Source organism: Biomphalaria glabrata, chromosome 16, assembly GCF_947242115.1.
Source record: "Biomphalaria glabrata chromosome 16, xgBioGlab47.1, whole genome shotgun sequence".
Lineage (NCBI taxonomy): Eukaryota > Metazoa > Mollusca > Gastropoda > Planorbidae > Biomphalaria > Biomphalaria glabrata.
In genome coordinates, this window is record NC_074726.1 from 7,763,409 (window position 1) to 7,786,019 (window position 22,611).

General features: G+C 37.4%; 1 protein-coding gene across 3 annotated transcripts in view; it reads right to left on the reverse strand.

Moving 5' to 3' along the window:
• LOC106050217 (uncharacterized) overlaps positions 1-22,611 on the reverse strand; it is an 83,086-nt gene that overhangs the window by 5,913 nt on the left and 54,562 nt on the right. For all 3 annotated transcript variants that reach the window (XR_008775364.1, XM_056014257.1, XM_056014255.1), the window contains 2 exons: positions 21,603-21,778; positions 17,449-17,690 (listed from right to left, as the gene is read on the reverse strand). Coding sequence is in view for 2 of the 3 variants with exons in the window: in XM_056014257.1 (XP_055870232.1) it covers positions 17,449-17,690; positions 21,603-21,778 (418 nt within the window). In the remaining variant the exon portion in view is untranslated. The remainder of the gene's footprint in view (positions 1-17,448; positions 17,691-21,602; positions 21,779-22,611) is intronic.

Genomic DNA, 22,611 nt, shown 5'->3' on the forward strand with positions numbered 1-22,611 from the left:
AAGGACTAAAATGTGATTGTTGAAATTAGCTTGGTGGGGAAGAAAATGGATGTCATGTTTTATAGTTCTCCTAAACTTGGCTAAAAAAAACCTATTACGCGTTCGTAAAAATTGTTTAGAAAATGTATTTCTTCATTAATAATAATCATAATTTGATATGCTGATATATATATATATATATATAATGGCAATGTTTTCGATTCCCAAGATTAAGGATGAGTGCATTGTTTCACATGACTATGCAAACCTACTTGCGACCTGCATATTTTTCGCATCTCGTGCAGACAAAGCCAATGTCCACCGGCGATTTGTTTTCTGCGTCTGTCTTCAACAATGACTTTCCCTTTGAATGAATTGGGCATCGCACAAATAAAATACACTTTTGAGATAATGAAAATGGTGTTTTTTAAATATATATTTTTTTTTGGAGATTCTTTTGTTCGTATTTGTATTCCCACAGTTTACTCACTGACATTCTTCCAACTATATCACGTGACTATTCGGTTTCAGATAGAAACTGTATGGGTGGCTTCTAACCTTATTGATCTGTTTTTTCAGTGATCACAGAATCAGACGCGGTCCTTCTCGATCAGTATCTTTATTTCCGGTTCAGTGTTGCTGGAATACTAACTATTTTATTAAGCAGATGACATTAAGCGGGCCAGATGAAACAGAAACACGAGGGCTAGGGCGAAAGGAGGAGCCTAGGAAACGTATTCCTATTCCCACCCACCTCTTTTTGTCCGGCAATTTTTTTTCCGAACCTATTTAATAATTCACAGACCACGTGACGTGCCTCCCTGTCAATCCTTAATAAAGCTGGCCTGTCCAACGATTAAGGCGACGGTATTAATTAAGACTAGAGAGAGCTCGGCCAGAGTTTCACCTTTAACAAACAGAATGGGGAGGCAAGTAGTACTAGATCTCACCAACGACTTGTATGAGTGAGTACCTCTTGGCCAGTAGCCTACTTAACTAAATAGACTGATACCTTGTCCGAGCTAATCCATAAATAGCTAACTTTTTTTTTTGTATGTGTGTCCGACCAACGCAATATGGAAGCATTAAAAAGCATACAATATACTCTTTTGCACATTATCAATGAAGAATCTAATTTCTAAACCATTCCGCTTGTTGTAACTTGTCAATTGTTATTGATGAGTTGGCAACAGTGATCTCTTCAGTTTAGTGACTTTGACATTGTTTTTGTTTTTTTATTTTGACTTTTTAAAAGAATCTTTCCCAATTTTCCTCTTGTGTTTTTTTTTTATATCATTTTCATTGGGCTTCATTGTTTCGCCCCCTTATTTATCAATATTACTTTCTCTTCTTTTTCTCTCTTACTGTATTTTATTTTCGTAAACAGATGTCATTGAAATGTAAAGCAGACATTAAAAGTCAAAACGTAAACAGAGAACAGGTTTAATGGTATTAATATTTACCGTCTATTTACTCACTATGCAGGCGCTGCGGCTGAGCGGTAAAGCGCTTGACTTCCGAACCGGGGTCCGGGGTTCGAATCCTGGTGAAGACTGGGATTTTTAATTTCGGGATCTTCGGGCGCCTCTGAGTCCCCCCAGCTCTAATGGGTACTAATGGGGAAAAGTAAATGCGGTTGGTCGTTGTGCTGGCTACATGACACCCTCGTTAACCGTAGGCCACAGAATCATCTGCCCTATAGACCGCAGGGTCTGAAAAAGGGGAGGGGGGGGGGACTTTACTTCTTTTTTTTATTTACACACGATCCCAGGTCTCAATCTCTTTTAAAAACCCGGTGCTGGATTTACCTATAGGCAACACAAGCTTTAGCGTAGGGTCCCACTGCAGTGTGTAATAACCTTTTTTTATTTTTAGCTTAGCGACTCACAATAGAAGACGGACTTTGACTGCGACATTTAGTGAGGTGGCCGATAGTGGGGTTTAGTTGTTTTTTTTTATGTCTTATTCTAATCAGCGTTAGGACTTTGAGGAGACAACATCTGTTAGCGACAGAGACTCGACCGTGGCCCATTCTACATTCAAGTTCGTTGAAATTGTTAAACTTTCTGGATTTAAGCCTTTCACGTGTTGTTTGCATTGTATTTTTTTGCCTATCAAACACGCATCTAAAGATGGACCAAGACACTTAAACATGTCTTGAGTAATTGGAGATATACAAGAGACACATCTTTACAGTGACACTTTACACCTCAAAGAAATGGTTCCAGGGAGATTTTCATTCATTCTGAGGAAAGAGCAAACTAAAATAGTGCCTTACGTTGATTATGTGGGCCATCATATCTCAGCTTCGAATCTAGTCTAAAAGTTAAGTAGCTAAAAGACTAAAAAATATTGAACCATAAATTTATAAATAGAAAAACAAAACCTAATGAAATACTCAGAAAGACACAAAGATAGAGGGACATTTCTTATTCCATACGCTAGAATCAATTTATAGAAGTGCTCCTTTCCTAGTGCCATTAGAGAATGGAATGGGTTGCCTGAATCAGCTAGGAAAACCAACGACTTGTCAGAGTTTAAGTCATTGATTAACACACATGAGTAGATTGACATGCAATGCGTAGGAAATAATTAGCTTCTTTTTTGAAGTTATGTCTGTAATATATAAGATAAGAAGAAATCTGGTCCTGTGTTAGCCCATACGTAGGTAGTATCAAATTAAATTATTTATTTCTCTGTTTTATAAATTAGTTTATTTTCTTATCTAAATAACTAAATTACATTCTTTATGTGCGATAAATACATTATTTAGATACGAGACTCATTTTTACAATACCTCTATTCAAGTCAGAACGTCATGGTACCTGGAACCAACCGGGAACCTGCATGGACAGCTAATCTCAAAATTGGCTCTAACGATTATCCTAGAAATTTAACAGTTAATGTTATGGCTGAGAAAAGAAATTACTAGCTCGTTGGTCACACGGGTAAAAACTCTAGTCCGACCTTAATCATTTTTAGAGGTAAAAAATGTAATAAATAGTAGTCTAGGTCTAACATTGGTTTTGAAAGGACTAACGCGTTCTTGAAAGCACTATCGCTTTCTGGAATTCCCGAACACTAGGTATTATTGATTCAAGAGTTTAATAAATTAATATTCAGGAAAATTGTGCGCATCGTCTTCTAAGTCTAGATCTAAATGTATATCATTAGAATATTAAAAAGTGTACTAGATCTATACCATAGACATAATATTATATCTAGACTGAAAATCGGAAACAAATTCTTATCCGTGATTGATCGATTCACAGACCTATATATATATATATAGAGACTTTTATGTACGTAACCTTTTTTTAAACTGTAAGGGAAGTCGCCCAAAGTTTATACCAGATTGTTCTTATTTAATGATTTGATTGCCAGGGGAACAAAAGAGTGTTTGTGTCTGTTTGTCTTTGCTATCGGTGTCTTGTATCTCTTCTGTGATGGTAAAATCACAAAATCCTGACACAAAGGGTGATTCTTTATTTCGAGGATCTTGTTAGCTTTTTTATAGATGTTTGTCTCAAACAACTGCCCAAATGGGGTTTGTTTTTTGCCAATGATTTTACCAGCAGCATTTAGGATTCTATAAAGTTTATTTTTATTTTTAATGCTCAGATTGCCATACCAGGCAGTGATATTGAAACTTAAAATATTGCAGATGTGAGCGTGATAAAACATAGCAAAGGTCTTTTCCCTAACATTAAACGAGGACATATATACCACTTAATGCCATTGTTATTTGTTACTTATACACCACTTGATGCCATTGTCAGCAACTGCATCGCAGTATTAGTTATATACGTATTATTTTCTTAATACTTCGATTTCTAAATTCTAAAAGGATTTAATAAAAATGAATATAAAGAATGCAATTACAAGCTCAAATTACATTATAAAGTCGCGACCACACAAAGGTTAGCTGATAAGAAAAGCATTCTACCGTATTCTATCGAATCTAAGAGACGAAAGTATTAAAAATGATATACCCTACGACTGACCTCGAAACTTCTTGTCTCCTCTTTTAATATGTTTTCTCTTAATTAACGCCCCTAGCTTTCTAGATCGAGGGGCGTTGTCATGCCAGTCGATCGCCATACTGGTTTGTTTACATGTTAACGTCACCAAACAGCTTCCGTTGTTATTAGCAACAAGTGACGCGTCTTATTACGTGACCCCCAACCTTTCTGGGCCTGTCTCTTTGGATGTTCAGGGGAAGATAAAAAGACATGGGAATGTAACAAACTTCGAGACCAAGCGAGGGCGCTGAGTATGTTGGCGCTTCATTGCCAGTACATATTGATCATGTCACGTGGACAAGCTGTTTACTGAGCTGACTCTGTTTGACGTTAAGGAAATGAATTCAAAACAAAACTTGAATTCATTGAAAGAATTTTTCTACATAGAATAAAATAAGTTAAAGCCAGAAAAAATGGAAAAATGTGTATAGAGAATATATTTGTATCTGTACACGATACTGCCATATTAAATGAAACAACTAAATAAATCTGTGTGATTAGAAATAGTTTTACAATTTTTTTTGTATAGCACTTTTTCATGGTTTTAGTTTTCTCAATACGCTGTGATCCTATCACTTAACTGGACCAGTTGGGAAGAGGTGAGAAAGAAAGGGATATCTTTGTGAATTTCCCCCATAATAGGGTTTTAAAGCGTTTAAAAAAGGGGGAACAACCTGAATTCGAACTTTGGTTCACGCTTTGTTAAGCCAATATACTAGCCACTCTGCTAGTTAGGTGCTTACGACTATGGAAGATTGTATAGTTATATAATAAGTGTTTTTCAAAACTTACTTTAAAGCAGCGACCTATAATGTGGACTAATTCAACGTATACCACCAGTCAAGTACTATTTCTTTCCCTTGTTCGAAAGACCAAACGAAATAATTAATTACCAAAAGTTAATTAACTAATTGGTTGTTTCTATTTTGTACTGATTCTTGTGTTGTCCGGCAAAAGAAATAAGTGTGTAAAATATCAGCTTGATCCGAGATTGAGTGTGGGAGAAATAACGTGTACAGACTTTGTACCAGACAGACAGACAGACAGAGTGAGTTGATATAAGATTGTAGTAATAAAAAAGGGGACTCATTCACCAAGCATTCCCTCTACATGAATGAATAGATTTTAATTCGAGATGTTTACATTTTGTTAGAGTTTATTTCACTTCTCACACAGCCACTAAAGAAAGAGAAGAAGAAACATGAATGAATTTTAAAGCAGAAAGATATTTAGGAGTGTAGAAATAGTACTTCTAGTCCAGATAGCAAGATAATAGTAATAGAGACACAAGTCAACAATGTCTGTGACAAATTTGTTACAAAATACATGTATTAGTTTTTCGATAAAAATTTGAAGATTGACTTGTCAATCCTAAACTGTTTAGCGAGTATAGGATTTAGAAATCAATCTTCACCTTTTTATTGAAAAAATAATAAATGCATTTTCTCAGATCAAGTTGAAATTTTAAATAATTATTCATTGTGCAAAACAAAACAATAATAAATTAAAAGGTTAACAAGTCAGTCAACGAATTGTTAGTAATTAATTATTTGTTTGACATCAAATAAAAGAAATAACTTCTACCTTATTGAGATATGTAGCTGTAAGTGCGGAGTTCTTCCCCTTAGATAACCTTTATTTTGTTGTTTTTTTTAAAGATTTTTATATTTTGTTTTTTTATTATGTCCCTTTCTTTTCATTTCACAATGTTTCAGCACCACTCGCCCCCCCCCCCCCAACCCCACCCCCATATTTCCTCTCTGACAAACACAGAAAAGCATTAATTGCTGCGGATCCATTAATTGTAATCAGCATTTTTTTCCCTACCCAGAAATGCCTTATTTTTTTTAAGCGTTGCTTGTCGTTAATGACAACGGAGGAATCCTATTGAAGATTGGAGTTCGGGAGTCCACCTTACACTATCGGTGTAGTACCTGCCTTTCATATGGGAAGTAACTGCGGTTGGTCTTGGTGCTGGTCACATGACACCCTCGTTAACCGTCGGTCATAGAAGCAGAAAAAAAAAGACTTAATGGAGCTATGATACAACTAACAGTATATACAATTTATTGCCGAATAATTGAAATATAAATCAAGTTAACTTGTTAACTATAATATGTTTGGGGTATCACCATTGACTCCTTCAATGCTACTGGACCTTTCTTTCTATAGATAACATCTGCAAGCTTATTTAGTCTCGGAGCCAAGGCAGTGCACAAGAATATGATTCAGAGTGTTTGTCCAGAAACACGAACGTTTTTCATGATGTATGGGAAAGTCCGAACAAACGTGTGCTAGTCTTGAGAGATGAACTTTGATGATAAATATATTTGAGTTTTATCAATCATGTCTGATGGCTAGATTTTTATATACAGAAGAGAAATAATATGGAATATTTACTTTCCTTTTCTTCTCTTTATACATCTAGTTTTACTGTAGTCCCTGTTCCCTTTATACATCTAGTTTTACTGGAGTCCCTGTTCCCTTTATACATCTAGTTTTACTGGAGTCCCTGTTCCCTTTATACATCTAGTTTTACTGGAGTCCCTGTTCCCTTTATACATCTAGTTTTACTGGAGTCCCTGTTCCCTTTATACATCTAGTTTTACTGGAGTCCCTGTTCCCTTTATACATCTAGTTTTACTGGAGTCCCTGTTCCCTTTATACATCTAGTTTTACTGGAGTCCCTGTTCCCTTTATACATCTAGTTTTACTGGAGTCCCTGTTCCCTTTATACATCTAGTTTTACTGTAGTCCCTGTTCCCTTCATACATCTAGTTTTACTGTAGTCCCTGTTCCCTTTATACATCTAGTTATACTGTAGTCCCTGTTCCCTTCATACATCTAGTTTTACTGTAGTCCCTGTTCCCTTTATACATCTAGTTTTACTGTAGTCCCTGTTCCCTTTATACATCTAGTTTTACTGGAGTCCCTGTTCCCTTCATACATCTAGTTTTACTGTAGTCCCTGTTCCTTTTATACATCTAGTTTTACTGTAGTCCCTGTTCCCTTTATACATCTAGTTTTACTGTAGTCCCTGTTCCCTTCATACATCTAGTTTTACTGTAGTCCCTGTTCCCTTTATACATCTAGTTTTACTGGAGTCCCTGTTCCCTTCATACATCTAGTTTTACTGTAGTCCCTGTTCCCTTTATACATCTAGTTTTACTGGAGTCCCTGTTCCCTTTATACATCTAGTTTTACTGGAGTCCCTGTTCCCTTTATACATCTAGTTTTACTGGAGTCCCTGTTCCCTTTATACATCTAGTTTTACTGGAGTCCCTGTTCCCTTTATACATCTAGTTTTACTGGAGTCCCTGTTCCCTTTATACATCTAGTTTTACTGTAGTCCCTGTTCCCTTTATACATCTAGTTTTACTGTAGTCCCTGTTCCCTTCATACATCTAGTTTTACTGTAGTCCCTGTTCCCTTTATACATCTAGTTTTACTGTAGTCCCTGTTCCCTTCATACATCTAGTTTTACTGTAGTCCCTGTTCCCTTTATACATCTAGTTTTACTGTAGTCCCTGTTCCCTTTATACATCTAGTTTTACTGGAGTCCCTGTTCCCTTTATACATCTAGTTTTACTGTAGTCCCTGTTCCCTTTATACATCTAGTTTTACTGGAGTCCCTGTTCCCTTTATACATCTAGTTTTACTGTAGTCCCTGTTCCCTTTATACATCTAGTTTTACTGTAGTCCCTGTTCCCTTTATACATCTAGTTTTACTGTAGTCCCTGTTCCCTTTATACATCTAGTTTTACTGGAGTTCGCCTTCCACCCTACACTACTTATATTTTCGTCCAAGTCAAGTTGGTTTTTTTTTAAGACAATTCCTCCTCTAGAAGCTAATGTTTATTTCTATTAATAACTAATGAACGAAAGATTTAAACCAATATGGAACATTTTCTACCACGAAAAAATGCTGGATGAGGGAATGTATAAATCTACTTAGAGTAGGCTATAAAAATTCCAATAATATGCATTTAGATCTAATCCACAGACCTAGTAGATGTTGCGCAAACTGTTCCTGAATCTGTTTTAATGTTTAGATCTAGATCTAGTAGTCAAACATCGAAAATAAGAGTACTTTCATCTCATAGTTATTATTTTGCAATTTTTAGATAGGCCTACATAATGTAGAAAGATCTAGGTAATCAATCTATTGAAATGTACACTCTAAAATCATAAGATGATTAAAATCAACAATCTTGAATTATTTCGATCTTGGATTTTCGATACATTATCTCAATGGAAACTAACAGGAAATGCCTTTATATCAGATTTGCGTGAATATATAGTTATGTGATTATTAGCCCCTTCAACATGGGATTGCACTATTTCTAAGCTTTGAAATTTAAATATCATTTTGTCTACAACAGAAAAGAGCGATTTCCCAAGATTCAAGGCGACTTCCCTTGCTGCTTGAAAAGAGAGTTACGTACATAACGATTGGATTATGATCGGATAAACCTTTGTTTCATCTCTTCCGGTCTAGGTATAGGTATAATATATATAGGTCAGTGGAATAACGCCTACAAGAGGAAATACTCGCTGGCGCATGTCTGCTCGAGATATTGTGTTGACTTTAAGCCAAATTTAAGTTCGTTTTTTTTTTGTATTATACTTTGAAAAATTATAACGGTCAAACTAGAGTTTTCCATAGACCTAGAATTCCAAGAGTCTTAAGACTCAACTCTTAGTTTATCCTAGAAGTTTTAGCCCACTTAATTTTTATCTCAAGACTCTGCAATATTGCCAGCTCACATTTTGAAATGTCCAGATCAAAGTTTAATTTAAATTAAGGGTTTCAGTAGCCCAAAGAAAATAACTCTTGTCATTTCCCCCACAGCTTGTAATTAATATGAAGAGGTGTAATTATTTGTTTCGTTTAAATAAAACAAGACATTTGTAATCTAATTTATTATCTTGAGTTTTTTTTAACACACGAACTTGATTTTTTTTTATTTTTTTTTTTGGTTTCGATTTAAAATGAATTCTGTAGCTGGGATTATAAAGCAAGTCTCTGTGGGACAACGTTGCGAGGGGAAAGCTTTGAGCACTGTTGACTGTTTGATACAACGTACAGGCGCTTTATAGATAAAGACTATTTAACGCTTTAACTCTTTCTCTCCGAACTGACAATACCAGCGTTGATTCCATCAGAATGTGGTAAATAATTACGGAGAGAAAGAGTTAATATCAGCACCAAGCAAACATGAGGAGAAAGCAAAGGTAAACTCATTACATGGGTTTCGATGTCAAGTGAAGTTCCCCTTTCAGAGCTTGTGGTCTACAGGGCAGATAATGTAAAGGTCAACGAGGGTGTCATATGGCCAGCACAACAATCAACCACTGAGCTCATTCTATGGGTTTCGATGTAGGGCTTTTATAAGATGGAATTTCAGCCATCCGTTGACGCGCTTCACTTAAATTTTAACCATGATGAAGATGAAGATGATGATCAAGGTCGTGCTGCTGATGATGAGAAAGAGGAGCTGGAGGAGGATGGTGAAGATGGTGATCATGATGATTATGATCATGCTGCTGATACGTTGATTATGTCGATGATTATGATCATGGTAATGCTGTTGATGAGGAGGAGGGTGTAAAGGAAGAGGAGGATGGTGAAGATGATGAAGATGATGATCATGATGATTATGATCATGTTGTAGTTGATACGATGATGATGTTGATGATGATGATGATGACCAAGTTTAAACGCTCCTTCAAGCACTTGATTTCTTCCTCAAATTATTTATTCTCATGCCTTTTTTTTAATGTAGCAGATTTTTGTGGACGCTGGTGGACTATATTACCAGTCTAATGGTGTGCTCATGTTATTATCAAACAAATCTACTAATAATCTCGTTTGGCATCAACTCCAAAATCGAAATCACTTCGCCTTAAGCAGAAAATGTTTGGAAACCATGATGCAATAGAAACAATGTATCGTGTAAGTAAAGTGGGGTAGTGATGCGGTTTGGTGTGGGGTAGTGATGTGGTGTGGCGAGGGGAAATAATGTGGTGTGGTGTGGGGAACGGATGCGGTGTGGTGTGTTGAAGTGATGCGGTGTGTTGTGGTCAAGTGATGTAGTGTGGTGTGGTGAAGTGATTCGGTGTGGTGTGGTGAAGTAATGCAGTGTGGTGTGGAGTGTGATGCGGTGTGGTGTGGTGAAGTGATGTAGGGTGGTGTTTGGGAGTGATGCGGTGTTTTGTGTGGGAGTGATGCAATGTGGTAGGGTGAAGTGATGTTGTGAAGTGATGCGGTCTGCTGTGGTGAAGTGATGCAATGTAGTGTTGGGGGTGTAGTGTTTTTTTTTTGGGGGGGGGGGTCGATGCGGTGTAGTATGGAGGAATGATGCGGTGTAGTATGGAGGAATGATGCGTCGAAGTTGGGGGGTATTTTGTTGGGGGGAGTAATGCGGGCTGATAAATGAGAGATCAACGTTCTTCACAAAAAAAATGCACGAAGAAAGGGAGAGGGAGAGACAGAGGGAGAGACAGAGTCACAGAGAGTTGGAGGGAGACATTACGAGTTTATCTAACAGTAGGCAGGCATGAAAAGCTTTCTAATAATAACTTAATAGAATCGAACTGTCAAGTAAGATTTGTGTCTTTCCTCCAATTAGGAAAGCAAATTGATATGGAATTATTTGGGACATATTTAAAACTATATTCAATGTAAGACATTTAATTTTTTTTTAATCCTCGAAGCCACAATGTAAACAAAACGGATCTCCGCCTCTGCTTCCGTGCAACGTTCAAACACTTTTTACGGAGATTTGCGTGTTCCTCTGATACGCTAAATGTCGCTTGAATAACTGTTATTTAGGCATCAAGCTGATTCAAGTCTATTGACATTGACATACTGGGAGCTCGTGCGAGGTCATGCAAGTCATCTCATCAATATGATTTCTATATGAACTTTTGTGCGCAAGGGCGGATCCTTAACAATTTATTATTGGGCTTTATGTTTAGTGAGGTCGGCTATATCTCTCTCCATCTTAGATATAATAGAAGAGATAAACTAACATACATACATAGATAGATAGATGGATAGATGGATGGAAATCATGGATGGATGGATGGATGGATGGATGGATAGATAGATAGATAGATAGATAGATGGACAGAGAGACAGACAGATGGACGGACGGATGGATAGACAGACATTTAGACAGACATATAGACAGACAGACAGACAGATAGATAGATAGATAGATAGATAGATAGATAGATAGATAGATAGATAGATAGATAGATAGATAGACAGATTCCAGATTTACAACTCGCGACTTTAAAAGCATAATATCGGCTTTCCCCTTACTGGAGACGATAAAAATGATTCCATTATCAAAAAGAATATGACAAAAATTCAACATTTTCAGCCCAGAAACAGCAAATAGTGTTCGTCCAATGTGAACCAAGTTTTTTTTGTTGGATTCACTCTTTTTTCTTTGTCCTGAATTGATGAGCATACATATCATAATGAGTTCATACGATTATCAAGACATGCTGATTGTCCGGGAATCTCGTATCAGTCAGGCGTGACTTGTGTACATGTCGTGTGTTTAACGTGGACAAGAGCGGACAGATCATCACCTGTTGAATATTTCATGCTGCAAGCTAATTACGGTAATGTCATGCAACTGATCAATACATTCACTTTTACATGGGAGAAAGGAAAAGAGAGAGAGAGAAAGATGGAGAAAAGGAAACAGAGAGATTGGCACACTGAAGAACAGAGTATTGCGATATTGAAAGAGAGAAATACGGCGAGAGAGAGAGAGAGAGACAGAGACAGAAAGAGAAAAGATAATGAAGAAATACAAAGAGAAAAACAGAAACTACAAAATAGCGAAAGAAAGAAAGAAAAAAAAAGGCATAAAGAAACGTATAATGAGAGAAAAAGAATTTTAAAAAGAGGTTAAAAAAACAGAAAGATGTAGAGGAAGAGAGATAGAAAAAGAGATATTGAAATTGAAACAGAACTCAAAGAGAAATAGAAAAAGATGTTCAAAGCTAAAGAAAAAAAAATTAAATGAGACAAAGAAATTTGAAAAGATATGGAAAAAGAGAGAGAGAGAGAGAGAGAAATTGAAAGAGAGATTAAGAGATGTAGTAAGTATTCCATTGAAAGAGAAAGACACATAACTAGACAGATACGGGAAAAGGGGGATAGTAACAATAATTTTCATACAATATTGCACACACAAAAACAACTCAAGAATCAACACAAAGTTATCTATATCATGGGACCTGACGAGATTAATGCGCATTGAAAATATAGTTCCAGGTCAAATAAAAGGATATTGAAGAAAAAACAACAACCTCTAAATTGCAACTCCATTTAAAAAAAACCAACTATTTCACAACTCCATATAGTTGTAGTACACCTTGCATTATATCGCCAGACAGCTAATTATATGAATAGTATTTGACAAAAAATATAACTATGAGTTCAAAACGTGAGACGTGCTTTTATCAAATAGATTCCAAAATAGGAATCCAATCCAAGTGTTGTGAGAGGTGAGTACAAGAGGGTTAACACTATCACGTTTCAACACTCACTCCCCGCGGTGGCGCTTGATTGGATTCCGGAGCTATATTCTGAGTGCAGGGTGCTGAGATCGTATCGAAGATCCTCACGGAGGTCACGTGAGCGTGGTAATAACGATGAAGTTATTGCCTTGCAGTTAAATCTACATACAGTGTATACATCTAGTGCCATAAGATCAGAGCGTAATGCCGGGGTATCAGCTGAGAATAGAGTTGACAGAACATATCGTCAATTTGCATAAAGGGGAGGGGAAAGTCTTACCGTCTCTTACGTTGTGGAAAAAATCCATTTATTCATCCATCCCAGTGGCGCTACATCCCATGGAGGGCTCTGGCCTACTTCAACACATCCTTCCATTCAGATCTCTCCTGGGCTTTTCGTCTCCACGCCCTAACCCCAAGCTGTTGCAGATCTGCCTCCACATCATCAATCCATTGCATTCAGGATCTGTCTTTGGGTCGCCTGCCTTTTGTTTTTTTTTTTAAACAATTTTCGCTACTCTGTTTTATAACATTCATGAGGTGACCTGCCCAAGGTAGTCTGTTCTTTTTTATTTCAGTCACTATCGGTGGGTCTTCATACAATTGATATATCTCATAGTTAGTGCATGTCCTCCACCCTGTTTCATCTTGTATAGCACCATAGATTTTCCTATGGATTTTTCATTACCAAGTATTTAGTACATTTTCGTTTTTCTACGTTAACATCCGGATCTCACTTGCATACATTGCTGCGGGTCTTATTTGGCTTTTGTTTATTATTTTCTTGGTTTTCCTTGATATTGTTTGGCTTTCAAAGTAAATGATGGGTGCTATAAAATGATTTCCTTTATTTCTGTTAAAGGTTCATTTTTTTGAAATTCATTGTACTTCCTAGATATTTGAGTGAAAGTTTGGACATTATCAGATTTGTGAAATAAGTATATGCATGTAATCCGATATTATAGCACAATAGAAATGAAATGAACTCCTTAATCATTGGATTGAACTGAATATTCTTCTCCCCTTTTTATAAGTATGGTCTTGAAATGCATCCCGAGCCATCCCGAATCGGAGTATATTTTCATAAATGGCAGTAAAACTATAAATAGCTAGCTTTTTGGTGTCTCCGCTGTACAAAATGGAGGAGGTGTTGATAAGCTAGGTTGTTTTTTTAAGTATATGATAATTTAATTTTGTTGCGCACTTTTTAGTACCGCAGAATGACATTCTCAAAGCTCTTGCGTTTGTGGCACAAAATTATTTCAGAAAAGAGGAAGTTTAAGACTTTCATTCTGTGACACAGCGCAACTTACAACTTCACCTTCACCTATCCCTGAGTCTGTTGGACCATTGAGGACCATACAACTTATTTGAAAGGGAATGGACAACACTCGCATTTTAAAACAAAAGACTATTAAACTCCGTAACAAAAATTCATCCCATCCTTCTCTGCATGTGGTATCTTTAGCCGACCACCAAGATTTCTCGGTTCTGGGGGAAATCTCTCCAACTGCCCCCACGTCTTGATCTGCTTCCATAACCCTCAACGTACAGTGTCATATCAAGACTCAAGACAAGGACTGGTCAAACCTGTCATTATACAAAACTGGATGAAAACAAAACTGAAGTGATACTTGACCTTCAAGATGTCGGTGCTGATCAATACCACCCAATGGCAAGAATCATGAGGATAAAGATGATGTATCATGTCCCATACGCCCCTTTGGTGTCTCTTTTAACCTTGACCCAGTTATTTTTGTTTTTAGTAAGATGTAGCGGTGTTTCAAACTGATTTAGTTCTTACAGAATCAGATGTCAACTTCAGTGAACTGATTTATAGATCAGACAGAAAATAAATGTTGTTTGCAGGTATATTAAAAAAATTGTTTGCAGGTATATTAAAAAAAATGTTTGCAAGTATATTAAAAAAATGTTTGCAGGTATATTAAAAAAAATGTTTTGTTTTTACATGTTTCGGATGTTCCTTCAGAGTTGAAGATAGTTTACTTCCTAGTCCAAACCTCCCGCAGGACGACGGGGGATGGGAGCGGGCAGGGTTTGAACCCTCGACCGTCGATAAATCCGAACGACAGTCCAGCGCGCAAACCGCACGACCAGGCAGCCATCCTGTTTGCAGGTATATTAAAAAAAATGTTTGCAGGTATATAAAAAAATGCAGTTTGCAGGTATATTAAAAAATGTAATGCACAATCCAATTGCTTACCTAAAGGGAAAGAACAAATATTTAGCCCATTTTTTCTTCTTTTTGTTGCTAGCTATTTTAAATTGCCTCCCTGTAGACTTCGTTTACATCCCACAGATCCAAAACATTGTCTACATTTTTTAATTATTTTATTCTTTCAATTGATTTTTATCTTTTTCTTTTCTACTAAGAATTTGTAATTCCTGATTTGACTCAGTTGAGTTGTGTCTGCTGGGCATCTATAGTGGAAATTTAGTGAAAGTTTGAATTCAGTTGTCCTTAGTGTACAGCCCAATCAATACCCGTGTTTGAAGAGACAATCAACTTTAAAATAGTCCCTAAAAATGAAAGAGTTATGGTTCTTGGAAAATTAATGTGCGAACGGTTGTCTGCCCTTTCATTGCAAAGTAACTGCTTCTTTGTTTGCCCTTGTAGGCGACTCAAAAATAACTTTTTAAAATCACATTTAAAAAGTTAGTAATATTTTGTATTATGACTAGCCCACCAGAATATTAAAAAGTTAGTAATATTTTGTATTATGACTAGCCCACCAGAATATTAAAAAGTTAGTAATATTTTGTATTATGACTAGCCCACCAGAATATTAAAAAGTTAGTAATATTTTGTATTATGACTAGCCCACCCGAATATTAAAAAGTTAGTAAACATTTAGTAACGGGAAATCTTGAATGAAAAAAAAAGCCTAAATTCTAGTGCAATTGTATATCTATGGCTTGACGGTTAATTTATTTTCTACTTTACAAACTAGATCTAGAAAGATTTATTGAAATATACAATCCGAACCTCTCAAATATTTAAACCTACAATCTACTGTACGGCGACATAGTCCCATGTTGTTATCTCCGTGGAAACTAATATTTAATAAAAAGCTTTATATCATAGTTTTATGTGAATATATTGTTATATTTTTAACTTTTATATAGCGCTACTTTCATGCTTATAGCATCCTCAGAGCGCTTTCGGTCCAATCTCATTTGTGGACCAGTGGGGGGAAGGGGGTATCTAGGAGTTGGTTTTCCGTTCTGCCTTTAGGCGCTCAGTAGTCGGGTGTCGAACCTTCTAGGGGGCCAAGCCAAGCCAAGTTCAAGCGCACTTGGCCTCTCGACCACGCTTCCCAGTTAGTTGAAAACTAAAGATCGTTACTTTTTCTCAGACAGAAGAGCGATGTCCAAGATTCATTTGGCGAATTCTCCCAAAGCTTAAAAAAGAGTTACTTCCATAACGATCTGACACAAGATTGAACTGTTTCCAGTCTAGATATAATATATATATATATATAGGTCTGTGGTCATATATTCAAAACTGAAAATGTTTTTCTAATTATAAATGGTTGATTCGGTAATTACTTTGCTATTCTTTGTATCCGCCAGTTTTTTTTTTTTTGTTGTTTTTTTAAAAGGCTTTACTTCCATTTTTTGGTAAACGTTAGTGACTTACATTGAAACTCTGTAGCGACATTAGAACAAATGTCAGGTTTGAATATGTCATAAATATGACTCGACAAAAAGTTGTACAAATGTGTGTTTGGTTGCTGTCACATATTGTACGCGTCAAGGTTTCCAAAGATGTGTGAACAGGAACATTCAAGTTTTAAATAGAAGATTGAAGAATAAAAGGGGGCTAATTAGATTATTTTTTTCAAATTTCCTGTTCGAGAGGGGAAAGCTTCTAAAAAGGAAGACAATATTATGTCACGTTAATAAGTTTCAAGCTTCATGTAAAAATATATGTCACTTTATTATTAAAATTGAGTTATTCTGTGTGTTAATAGTAGTTATGCCGGTATTGGATGTGGCAAAATATGTAGGTCACAGCTGGGGCTGTGTGTCCACGGGAAATACTGCATTCCTCATTTGTCTTCGTCCTGGAAGACAAGACTTATTATTAGTGTGTGTTCAATGTTTTCATGATTTCTACTTTGAAGTCTTCTTTTTTTTTCATTTCGTAACGAGGATTTCTATAATCTCTTCCCCTAGAGAATCAATCAAATTTATCTTCGGAAAAATCAAAGACGTATTCACCGTTTTACTTTGAAAATGTCCATCTAGAACTCTTTTTCAACTCAGGTTTCGTAGGGCTGCTCACACTATGCAATCTTTCTGAAAGGGGTCCAAGCTAATGTACATGTTTAACATAGCTATTGCCATTGAGTCGGACACTCCTGGCGCACGGACTAGAATACGTAGACGAAGGTCGAACACACAACGGGAACCCCCGCAATTTTCTATATTTTTCCACGCTAACAGTGCAGGACCGGCCAATGATGAAACGGCCTCTTGAGAAAGGGCGCCTAAATTATTTACAAGGTCGTGGAAGCTGTCTTATAACTCCGTACTGTGCAATGGAAATGCTCTTGCACTCCCTTAGACACCCCCACAGGAGTCTTGTTGTACTACCCATTTAGCCTAATCGCTTCCTCTAGCGATCGTTTCCAGTCGAGTGCCTCGTCAAAGCAAAGAAACATACCAGGATTTACCTAATTAATTAACTAGTTAGCTAATTTTTTTTAAAATTGATCTATGTTTTGTTATGCCAATGAGAAATATGAAAAGTTTTACATTGATCCGACTGTGGGTGTTGAAGAAAAAGGTGTGCAAACTTTTTACCAGACAGACAGACAAACAGACGGAGTGACTATTATATAAGCTTTGTAAAAAGGGGAAAAAATTGTATACTTACTCGATTCTGCTGAGTTACTTCTACTTGTCCCCACTTCCGGTATGTCCAATTTGAGAGAGGCTTGATCCCAGTCGTCATTTTGAGACCTTTTGTCCGAGCGGATAGAGCCACTGTAACTGGTCACCAACTTCACCTTCTCATACTTCTTGGCCTCTCGGACACCAGAGATGATGGTGAATCCAAACAGCTTCCTTGGCTTCAAGGCTTGACTTTTTGTTGGTGGCTTGGCTCCGTTTGATTTGCTACAAAACAATTGGACAAACTTTATATCAGTACTAGACAGATTATAAATGGACAGAACCAGACATCAACACTGCATTATAAAGTTTCCCCTTTCAGACCCTGCTATCTATGGGGTAGATGATGTAAAGGTCATCTGATTCAGTGGCCCACGGTTAACAAGGGTGCCATGTGGCCAGCACAACGACCAACTGTCTTTACTTTTCCCCAACCAATGTCAGGTACCCGTTAGAGTTGGGTGGTCGAGAGGTGTCCTAAAATCCCGATTTTCAAATCCCAGTCTTCAGCAAGATTCGAACCCGAGATCCCCTCAGTTTGGAAGCCAAAGCGCTCTAACGCTCAGCCAGTACACCCCCTTATACCGCGTTGTAATTCTTAAACGAAAACATTGTATGGTCTTCGCAAAGACTGACAACATTTGTCCGTCGGCAAATTTTCATGGGAGCTAAATAGCCCCAGAGGTAAACATATCAGTTTTGGTAGTTGGTACTCCTCCAATAGGAAGACCAGAGCATTATCACTTGTCTACTACACTTAATAGAACAAAATAAAAAATGTTTCCCAATTTCTAAACTCATTTTCTTTTCAGCTAAACTATTGCATGTAGACTTCTATAAAGACACGCGATGAATTTATATACAATTCTCTCTCTCTCTCTCTCTCTCTCTCTCTCTGTGGTAATTTATGTCTCGGGAGAAAGTGTTTTCCTTTTGCAACTTCTTGTGTGACTAAAGAGGCCAATCTTTGATACACAGATGAGGTCACACGGAGAGCGAGCATATAGGAAGGGAGTCGGATAGCAGAAACAGCAGCAGGAGGATGGGTGAAAATGCAACGGCACCTGATGAATTATCTTTCACATCGAAAAAAAAACCCACAAATAACAGGAATATTAAGTGTGACTCTCCCACACACACCAGACACACAGTATGGCTCTCACACACACACCAGATACACGTACCATACAAAGAGTGTGGCTTTTCCCACATATACCAGACACACACTCCAGACACACAGTGTGGCTCTCCCACACATACCAGACACACACACCAGACACAGTGTGGCTCTCCCACACATACCAGACACACAGTGTAACTCTCCCACACATACCAGACACTGTGTGGCTCTCCCACACATACCAGACACTGTGTGGCTCTCCCACACATACCAGACACACAATGTGGCTCTCTCACACATACCAGACACACAGTGTGGCTCTCTCACACATACCAGACACACAGTGTGGCTCTCCCACACATACCAGACGCACAGTGTGGCTCTCCCACATATACTAGACACAAACGTAATCTTGTTCTATCATAATTTATAATGTGAATATGAAATGATGTTGTTGGCAGTACTGAATATTTCTGTCACGGAACATCAAACTACTTCCACTGACTAAGCAGAAAGACTAATGAGATTTTTATCACGACCGTGGTCATTGTTGTTGACAACGGGAAAGGACACTGCTAAATATAGATCATTGTTTAAGGCGAAATGGGAAGTCATTCTGGCACGATGGATTTTAAGGAACAGCCATAAATGGCTGTTGTTTTGGAGCCAAATGTTTTAATTTTAATTACTGAAATTGCTCGCATTTTAGTTTTCCATTTTTAGATGCTTTAAAGAACACAATTAAGACTTTAAAGTATAAACACACACAAAAGACAATGCATTTAGTACAAGAGGAGCAGGTACATTGTAAGAATCTACACCACTATAAATACCCATTATTTATGATGACTGATCATATGCCATTATAATTGTTTTCAGGGTGGGGGGAAGGGTGTAAAAGAGACGGTGAAACAGGGTCGCTCCCAGAAAACACGCTTAGACCAGCTCAGATGTCTGCCTGCTACTACTTGCGTATTGAAGAAGATTAGTCAACAAAGAGTCGTCTGAATAATTCCTACAAAGATAGTTGAACATAGGTTTGAGACCGTCAGATAAACTACTAACGATAACAGAAATATATTAAGACCTATATATAAGTTGGCCTCCTTCAGTCGTAGGACGACTATGGTTCATCTCGGAGCCCACTTCCTCATGTGGCTGTGGAGCCCTATTTTGGAGAGACACTCCCGTCCACAAATAGCGCAGGTTAAGGTGGCTTTTGCTTCGGTGGTAGAGGAGCTGGCCATTTTTCGGATTGTACGTCTTTTTTCCTGAGCTGAGACCCATGTTCTTTCCCTGTCCATAGCTTTTTTGGTCGCTGTCTCTCACCATCTGGTGCGGTCTAGAGCTATGTCTTCCCAATGGTCAGTATTGATGTTCACTGATTTGAGGTCACGTTTTATTACATCTATGTAACGGAGAAATATATAGGCCTATATATATAGCTCCTCCTTCTTATATCCTATTAACTCGAAAATGACTGTAAAGTCCAATCCTCGTTTTAGAAAGCAGGCCGCATACGTGGCATGGGTAGGTTTGGTCAGTTGCAAATAGACCTGCTTCTTCTCTCAGCTTTTTGTTGGTTTGGCGCTCTTTCACCCTGGCCACTCTTCTTGCTCCAAATCTCAAGACTCGGAGACTCACAGCTTCTTTTTTTTTTAAAGTCTGCTCAAATTTGTTTCAATAAGAACTTAATACACCTACATCGGTTAAGAGTACTAGCTGTTAGGAGTTACAACCCAACGTGCGGGCAGCAACACCCTGCGTGGCCAAAACTAAAACAAAGAACGCCTGGACTACGAGGCCTTTATCAGCTACAAATAAAGAAGACATTAAAACAAAATTTGGCTTTTAGTTAAAAGTATCTCTTCCATGTTGTAGAGCAGCGGTTCTCAACCTTTTAAGCTCGTCGACCCCTTTTTTTACAATCCCCCACTCTGACGCTACCCTTCTCCCACACACAGAAACAGCAATAGAAGAAAAGACAATACAAATCCATAGTTTCGATGGTCTTAGGCGACCCCTGGCAAATCGTCAATCGACCTATTAGGGGGTCGCGTCCCACAGGTTGAGAACCCCTGTTGTAGAGGGTATCGATACTGAAAAAAAACAATGAGCATTACGCTGTATTAAAAGCGCGGGAAATTTAGAAGAGGCGGTTAGACTTGTGCTGAAGATGAATGGATACGGGAAAGAAAATGAAAGAAGAGGGGGGAGGGAGAATGTTTATCTTCATCTCTTTTTATTGCAATGTGTGTTGGTTGTTGATGGGGGGTGGACACTGCCTGAAATAGAAATAACTCTTCTTTATAGCCGTAAAAACGTGACTTCTTTGCTGCTGCATTTTTGTATACGAGATTTTCAAGTTCAACTAAACAATGTCAAGGTCGCTATATTAAACTTAACTGTTACATGTAAATAAAAAGTTGGTGCTAGATGGGTACTTAAAAAAAAACAAAGCTGATATTGAGTGTAGTTGTATCAATTAGTTGGTATCAGTTATGTCATGATATTTGTAATAGATCTAGACTAAAAATAATAAATCTGGGCGATTAGAAATATTTTTACCAATTGTTTTTGTTTTTCGAATTTCATGCTTTTAGCTTTCTCAATACGCTAAGATCCTATCATAGGGGTAGGGGGAGAAAGAAGGGAATATCTGGGTGATCGCTTTTTAAATGTATTAATTTTAAAAAAAAGTGAGCGACCTGAATTCGAACTCGAGGCTAAGGCCTCCTCGCGCCAACACGGTAACCTTTGTGCCTCTGCGCAAGCAAAAAGGTTTTAGCGTTATTTACATTTATTTACAAATGTTCTTGTTACAAACAATAAGGGGGACTAATTCAACTTATACCACCTTATCAGTCGAGTCACATTTCTTTTGCCTTGTTCGAGAAACAAACAAAAAAAAATTAATTAATTGTCAATAGTTTATTAGTTTATTAGTTTGGCTAATTTTTAAATAGATTCTTGTATTGGCATGAAAAGAATTAATTGTGGATCCATACAGTATTTACCTGGCGATTAAGGTTGTCTCCATCTTTCCGGCCTTCCAAACGACCCATGTGATCTTACCGTACAGGACCCCCAGAATACAGGTGGGTAAGATGAAAATGGAAGCAGTGGTCCAGGTGACATAGGCCTTCAGAGTCCAGTCAGGGTCGAAGTTGGCCCAGCAGTCGTAGACATTATCCTTTCAAAGAAATAGTAAACATGTCATACATGAAATTTGCACTGGTAGGTTTGATGTTATCTTTGTTTGTAATTACGTACCTACTCTCTCTCTCTCTCCCTCTTTCTCTCTCTCTCTCTCTTTCTCTCTCTCTTTCTCTCTCTCTCTCTCTCTCTCTCTCCCTCTCTCTCTCTCTCTCTCTCTCTCTCTCTCTTCACTATATAATACTATATATATATTGCGGGTTCTTCTCCATAGATAAGCTTTGGTTTAAATTTCGCTTTTTTTTTTCTGTTTAACTTGAATTAAAACCGATGCGAAGAGATCGATACTATCAAGATATCTTTTGCGATGGAAAGTATCTATAGAAGACTGCATTACAAAGCTCTGCAAGACTATATGTTTCTCATCAGAGATCCATTCGCTCCATGGTCTCTTCTCTTCTGTGATCCACTTTCTCCTATAAACTTGTCGCCTTAAGGTCTTTCAGGACATTGAATAAAGTTCGAAACTTTGTCACCACTGAACTAAGGCGTAATGAAATACCCAGAAAGACACAAAGATAAAGACACATTTCTTATTCCATACTCTAGGACAAATTCATTCAAGTGCTCCTTCTCAACTAGGGCCATTAGAGAATGAAATGGGTTGCCTGAATCACCCAGGAAAACCATGCATGACCAGATTGACCAATGGAATGCGTAGGACGTAATTATCTTCTTTTTTGAAGTAACGTCTGTATTAAATAAGATAAGATAAGATTAGATACTGGAAAATTATGAAGATCTACTTTTCAAAACTTATTTAGATTAGTTGTCATTTGAGATCCTGCTAATGTTTCAATTTTCAAGGGT